This window comes from Penaeus vannamei, chromosome 41 (genome assembly GCF_042767895.1).
Source record: "Penaeus vannamei isolate JL-2024 chromosome 41, ASM4276789v1, whole genome shotgun sequence".
NCBI lineage: Eukaryota > Metazoa > Arthropoda > Malacostraca > Decapoda > Penaeidae > Penaeus > Penaeus vannamei.
The window spans coordinates 12,163,570-12,171,069 of record NC_091589.1 but is presented as its reverse complement, the minus strand read 5'-3'; the positions used below and the strand labels follow the sequence as shown (position 1 = coordinate 12,171,069).

Here is a 7,500-nt window from a genome sequence, read left to right as displayed (position 1 = left end):
TCTCTCTCTCTCTCTCTCTCTCTCTCTCTCTCTCTCTCTCTCTCTCTCTCTCTCTCTCTCTCTCTCTCTCTATCTATCTATCTATCTATCTATCTATCTATCTCTCGTTCATTCTCTTTCACTTTCACTCTCTTACTCTCCATTCTTCCCTCTCTCTTTCTCTTGCCCCTTCCCTCTCTTTCGCTCCTTCCTTTCTTCCTTCCCTTCGTCCTCCACCCCTCTCTCCCCCTCAGCCCCACCCTCACCTTCATTCCTTTCTTTCCCTATCCTTCTCCCTCTCCTCCATTCCTCTCACTCTCTCCTCACCCATATCCTTCCGGTCCCCCCAATCCCTCTGTATCTTTCTCTCCCCCTTTCCCTCCTTATCCCTTCCCCCTCCCCAATCCCACTTTCCTTCTCCCTCTCCATCCCACCCTCTCTCCCTCTCCCTGTCTTCCTCCTACCCTCTCTCCCTCTCCTTTCCACCCCTCTCCATCCTCCTCTCCTCCATCCCATCCCCTCCCCACCACCTTTCCCTCTCCATCCCGCTCTCCTCCATCCCACCCCCTCTCCCTCTCCCTCCCACCCCTTTCCTTCTTCCTCTCCCTCTCCCTCCTACCCCCTCTCCCTATCTCCCTCTCCATCCCACCCCACCCCTTTCCCTCTCCCTCTCCCTCTCCCTCTCCCTCCCACCCCATCCCTCTCAATTTTGCTTACACCATATTTTTCCCCATAAGGAGTACATTACAGCATGTTTATTCAGTCACTTCACTCACCTCGGTCGATTAAGTCGTTGATTACGCAGGCAACAGGTCACCACCATACGCCAAAGTCATTTTTTTGACCTTTGACCTCATGACTCGCCCGGGGAAGGAGCTTAGGTTAGGTCACTGTGTCAGGAAAGGGGAATCGGGGTCGTTTCTACGTCATCGAATACGTCATCATTCTGATTTTTGTTTCTACATTTGTTACGTCATCAAAGGTCGTATTTATTTTTTGTGACGTCATCTTTCTCTCTTTTTCAGTTGTAACGTCATCAAAAGTCATCATTCTTTCTTTTTTTGCAATCGTGACATCACCAAACGTCATCATTCCCACTTTCCCGCAATCGCACGTCATTAAAACGTCATAATTCCCTATTCCCACAATCACCACGTCATTAAAACTTCATCATTCCCCTTTCCCGCCATCCCCACGTCATCAAAACGTCACCATCTTCTCTCTTCCGCAGTCGTGACGTCACCATCTTCTCTCTTCCGCAGACGTGACGTCACCACCAACTTCCCGCGGCCGCCCCCACCCCCTACCACCCCCCAAGAGGCCTCACACAGCAGCCACGTGCGAAGAAAAACCCGGCTGACAGACAGACTGACGTAGAGGCGGACGGAAGCTGACGCCTGCTGCTGACGGCGCTGACGTTGGCGAGGGCGAGAGGATGTTGGCGCTTTTGTGAGTCGCGGGAGACACGCAGGCGAGACACCGTGGGAATTCTCCGTCGGCGGCCATCTTGGATTCGTCGGCGCCATGGATATGACTCGGAGCATTCAGGTTGTTATTATTGTTTTTTTTTATTATTTTTATTCTGTTAATTTCCGTTTTTTTTTCTCTACATCTCTCTTTTTTCTCTTCTAATACTTTCTTCGTTCGTTTTTGCTTATCTGTTCTTCTAATGCAAACTTTCATTACTTTCTCTCTCTCTCTCTCTCTTCTTCTATTCTAATACCTTCTTTCAGTCGTTTTTCTTTTCTAATATAACTCTCATTACTCTCTCTCTCTCTCTTTCTCTCCAGTTTTATTTCGTTCTTCTGCTGCAGTCTTTATCAACTCTCCTTTATTCTCATCATCGTCATACATTCTTAGTATCTGCTTCCTCTTTCTCTCTCCATCTCTCTCTTTCTCTTTCACTACATCTATCTATTTATCTTTTTTTCTGGCTATCTGTCTCTCTCCCTCTTCCTTCACCTCCACCTCTTCCTTTGTCCCTCCCTCCCCCTCTCCCCTTCCCTCCCTTAGTCAGTTCCGTCCTGTTCTTTCCTTTCTTCAGCTCTCTTTCCCCTTCCATCCAATCCCTTTCTTCCTCCCTTCCCTCCCTCAAACAATTCTTCCCTCCCTCATCGATTTCCTCCTTCCACCCCTCCCTCAGCCAATTCCTCCCTCTCTCGCTCCCTCATTTAACCCCTCCATCCCCCCCCCCATCCAATCCCTCCCTCCCTCGTCCTCTTCCTAGCTCTCTCCCTTCCTCCCTTCCACCCTCCTCTTCTTCCTAGCTCCCTCCTTCCCTCCCACCCTCCCTCCCTCCCTCATCCAGTTGCCCCCTCCCTTCCTCCCTCCCACCCTCCCACCCTCCCTCCTGCTCTTCCTTCCTCCCTCCCTCCTCCCTCCCTCCCTCCCTCCCTCCCCGTCCTGAAGTAACATCAGCTCCCTGCTGTGAACTGATAACCTCTTTATCAGCGACATTATCTGAAATACATCTTGTTTATCAGTTTATTGCTCTTTTTGTATTTTGTACTTTGGCATCTCTTCGCTTGTTATGCTTGCCTGTCTCTTCTCTCTTTCTCCTTTCTCTGTCTCTGTCTTTCTGTTTTTCTCTGTTTGTCTCTGTCTGTCTCTGTCTGTCTCTCGCTCTCTCTCGCTCTCTCTCGCTCTCTCTCGCTCTCTCTCGCTCTCTCTCTCTCTCTCTCTCTCTCTCTCTCTCTCTCTCTCTCTCTCTCTCTCTCTCTCTCTCTCTCTCTCTCTCTCTCTCTCTCTGTGTCTCTCTCTGTCTCTCTCTCTGTCTCTCTGTCTCTCTGTCTTTGTCTCTCTCTCTTTTTATCTCTCTCTCTGTCTCTGTCTCTCTCTCTCTCTCTCTCTCTCTGTCTCTCTGTCTCTCTGTCTCTCTGTCTCTCTGTCTCTGTCTCTGTCTCTGTCTCTGTCTCTGTCTCTGTCTCTGTCTGTCTCTCTCTCTCTCTCTCTCTCTCTCTCTCTTTATCTCTCTCTCTCTCTCTCTCTCTCTCTCTCTCTCTCTCTCTCTCTCTCTCTCTCTCTCTCTCTCTCTCTCTCTCTCTCTCTCTCTCTCTCTCTCTCTTTCTCTCTACATATATATATACAGAAACATATATAATACAACGAAAGTATTTGCACTTCTTTACACAAATACGTCACATGCAGTTATTATTAGAGGCGTGAATTGATGTCCTCACAGTTAGAGTAAGTCATCTTCAGGCACACAGCTCATGTCATGCAAATTAGGAATTACTCGTTCTTACTTGTACTTGTTACTTTACTTGAATTCCATTTTTGTTTCGGTTTCATATTTAGATATTTTCGTGTTTTTGTTTTCTTTTTGGATTATTTTTAGTCCGGTATTTTTTGTCTTCATTATTTTTTTTTTTTTTATTCTTTGGGTTTCTTTTTATTGCATGTTAGTCTATTTGGCTATTTTTTTATTTTCATTTTTTAAATTTTATTCCTTTTGTTTTATGTTTGTCTTCTAGTCTGTCTGTCTGTCTTTCTTTTCTTATTTTCCATTTTTCATCTTTTCTTGAATTTCCTTTTTTGTCGGTCAGTCTGTCCGTTTATTTTTTCATGTTTTTTTATGTTTCGTTTCGTCCGTTCATCTTTCTTTTCGTGTTTTTTTTCCTATCCCTCTTTTGTTTCTTTTTGCCTGCCAGTCTGTCCGTTTTATTTTTGTTTCCACTTTTTTCCATATTTTCCTTTTTGTCTGACAGTCTGTCCTCAATGGACCTCTTTATTTTCATATATTTTCTTCTTTTCAGTCTTTTGTTTTTTCAATTGCCTGATAGTTTGTCAATCTGTTTTAATTTTCACATTTTTACTTTATTTCGTCTTTTTTATTTCTTTACTGTTTGTCAGACTCAGTTTATCGTTATTTGTTGATGAATTTCTGACCTGCTCTCCTCCTGCCCACCACCAGGAGGCGACGGCCCTTAGGGACGTGGCCTACGTCATTCGCTTCGGCCACTTCCCCGGCGACGCCTTCGCTCTGTCACGACGGGTCAGCGGTGCCCCCTCTCCCCCTCCCCTACCCCCCTTCCGCGTGCCTTCGGGCGGAGTGAGCGGCGGCGAGGACGAAGGGCTGCAGGACCCCTCGGAGGGCAGGACGTCGCCCTCGCCGTCCTCCCTGGCCAGCGGCACCAACAACCCCTTCGGCGACGAGGAGGACGAGGTCGAGGATCCCCCGAAGTCGCTGCAGCTGGACCTGAACCCCTTCGGAGACGATGAGGACGAGGAGAAGGACGAGGAGGAGGGAGGAGGGGGCTTGAGGGACGACCCGCCCGTGACCTCGGCCTCCAGCTGCACCACGACCTCGCCCCGCTCCCCCCTCAGCTCGGGCGTGGCCACGGGCAGGAGCTCGCCCACCACGAGCCAGACGTCCCCCACCACAGGGCCAAGTTCCCCCTCCACGAGGCTCTTCTTCCCCGCCAGCAAGAGCGCGTCGCCGCACCCTTCGGCGTCGCTGCCCTCCCCCGAGCCCTTGGAGGTCGGTGACGTCACAAGGGGCCGCACGGAGGAGGTCATCTCGGTGGCCTTCAACGTGACCCGGCTTGACCTCAAGAGACTTATTGAGGACGCTGGAAGGAACCAGGTCTGTGGATATTTTTCTTTTTTTCGTTTTTTTTTTCTTCATTTTTTTATCCCTTCCTTTCTTTTCCTTTTGTAAATTCAAGTATGTTTATTTTTTATGTATGTCTTCTTTTTGATTCTCTCAACTCTTCCTTTCTCTTCCTTTTGTAAATTCAAGTATGTTTACTTTTCACATGACTTCCTCTCTAGTTTACTGATAGTATTTTTTTTTTACAGAATCATTTTTAAGACTTCTTTACTTTCAAAATTCCCAATATTTTATACGGACTGCTCTGTAGTTTATCAACAATATTTTTTATACGAATTTCTCTCGTGGTTTATTAGATTTTCCTTCCCTCTAATTCCAACATAAATAGAAACACTCAAAGAACACGATTCCACATAATACACGATTTAAGATAGACGGTTTCCCAAAAGCACCGATTCTGATAACATTTTCGATAACATTTTCTTGTCTTATTTTTTTTTCTATTTCTTCAGTGGGAGTTGACTATGATTTATGACGCTTAGGCTTATCTGTCATGGCATAAAACTTCGGATTCAAGTCTTTATTCTTTGTTTTTTTATTTGTTTTTTGTTTTTTTTAAGCTCGTGTCTTTTTTTTGTTGTTGTTTTCAGTTATAAACGTTTTTTTTTCTCTCTTTTCGTTATTATATTCTTATTTGATAATCTCGTGTGTGGTTAATTTTAGAACTGGGAAAAATTAGTTGGTGTTGCTTGTAAGATATTTCTTCTGAGATACTTTATTCACATGGGATTCGTACGTAATTCATATTACATTTGATCGTCGTTAGTTCATTACACCGTCATTCAAAAAAACAACATTTCATGTGAGTAGTAAACACTTATATTATAAGATAGTTGCTATTTATGGGTGATCCCTTACATCCTTTTTTTTCCTCTCCTTCTTCTTCTTCTTCTCTTTCTTCTTCTTCTTCTTCTTCTTCTTCTTCTTCTTCGTCTTCTTCTCTTTCTTCTTCTTCTTCTTCTTCTTCTTCTTGTCGTCGTCCTCCTCCTTCTCGTCGACGTTGTCCTCCTCCTCCCCTCCCCTTCCTTTTCCTCCTCCTTCTCAACCTCCCTTTTCCTCCACCTCCTCCTCCTCCTCTCCCTCTTCCTCTTCTTCCTCCTTCTCCTCCCTCCTCCTCCCTCCTCCTTCTCCTCCTCCTCCCCCACTTCCATTTTGTCCTCTTTTTTCTTCATTTTTTCTTCTATTTTTTTCCTCCTCCTCCTCCTCCTCCTCCCCACTTCCATTTTGTCCTCTTTTTTTCTTCATTTTTCTTCTATTTTTTTCCTCCTCCTCTTCCTCCTCCTCCTCCGCTTCCTTTTTGTCCTTTTTTGTCTTTTTTTCTTCACTTCTTCTAGTTTCTTCTTCCTTCTTCTCCTCCTCCTCCTCCTCCCTCCTTCTCCTCCTTCTCCTCCCCCCACCCCCTCCTCCTCCAATTCCTTTTTGTCCTCCTCTTCTTTTTTCTTTACTTTTTCTTCTTCCTCCTTCCCCCCCTCCTCCTCCTCCTCCTCCTCCTCCTCTCTATCCAGATTTGGGACAATAACCGACCTGTGGATTGATACCTCTTGTGGATGTAAATTGAGCATGGATTGTAAACATGTCTTATCCATTTGGCGGATTTTGTTGTTTTTATCGGTGTTACACGTGACTAACAGCTGTTTTGTTAAAATTGTGCCAGGCCCGACCCAACGAATTTTCATTGATACAGATGCAGAAATAAAGGCATATCTATCTATATATCTGATAGATATACATTTAACCATCTATTTGCCGGGTTGATTTGCATGTCTAGACTGATAAACATGCATTTATTTCTTTATTTATGCATGTCAAGTATACGAATATGCTTTGGGCCGGGCCTCGCACAATTCTAACAAACCGGCTGTAAGACTCGCTCTAAATCTCCTTTTGAAGTTGTGGGATAAGCTGGATAAACTTGAAATACGTTTGGGTTTTATGGTATGATATGGATTTATATTTATATACATGTACAACCAGCGGCTTTTGACTTCGATGGAAAATGAAGTGTGGGTTTGTGGTTTTCGTTGTGTGTTCAGAGTCATTAAATCTATCTATCTATTTTGTATGTTTGTCGATCTGTCTATTTATTTGTTTATCTCCTTATCTATCCGTCTACGTTGCTCGTTATCTACCAACTTATATAGCTATCTATACCGGCATGTCTGTCCATGGACAGTATTAGTGCTATCAGAACTTAATAAACAACAGAAAATGCCCAAAATCGCACCTGGCGTGTTTTTAACGAAGTAGTTATTCACAAGTTCCTCTAGAATACAGTTTATAAAAGACCCCCCCCCCTTAAACGCCGACTTTCTTGCTCATAGAAAATGGGAATCGAGGATCATCATCACACGAGCCCGAAACATCACAACATGATATATATATATCTTTTTTTTTTCTCTCTTTCCCTCGACAACAAAACATTACAATGCACAGAAGGCGCAAGGGGTTAAGATATAACAATTCCGTGTCACAATATGTTGCCTTTTGTGGCCAGACGTATGCAAGATCTCTTTGGCAATCTGTTGTTCATTTGCAAGGCGTGTTTTTCGTGATACTCAAAGACGGCTGGAGTTCTTCTGGGTTTATGATGTTATTGTGTAATGTCATTTTCAGAAGAGAGAAATGCGAAAGGAGGCTACAATTTATATATCAGATATATCATATTCAACAAAAGGAGGCTCAGGTTTATCTATAAGTTGAGTGCTAAGATGTTCTCTCTCTCTTTCTTCTGTCTGTCTGTGTTTCTGTATTTCTCTCTCTCTCTCTCTCTCTATCTATCTATCTATCTATCTATCTATCTCTGTCTCTGTCTCTGTCTCTCTCTCACTCTGACTCTGACTCTCACTCACTATCTCTCTCTCTCTCTCCCTTTCTCTTTCTCTTTCTCTTTCTCTTTCTCTTTCTCTTTC

General features: G+C 44.4%; 1 protein-coding gene across 3 annotated transcripts in view; it reads left to right on the top strand.

The window, feature by feature from the left end:
- LOC113811209 (uncharacterized) overlaps window positions 1-7,500 on the top strand; it is a 69,947-nt gene that overhangs the window by 23,534 nt on the left and 38,913 nt on the right. For all 3 annotated transcript variants that reach the window (XM_070118219.1, XM_070118218.1, XM_070118220.1), the window contains exons 2-3: window positions 1,242-1,527; window positions 3,893-4,564. In XM_070118219.1, coding sequence (XP_069974320.1) covers window positions 1,504-1,527; window positions 3,893-4,564 — 696 coding nt within the window. In that variant the 5' untranslated portion in view covers window positions 1,242-1,503. The remainder of the gene's footprint in view (window positions 1-1,241; window positions 1,528-3,892; window positions 4,565-7,500) is intronic.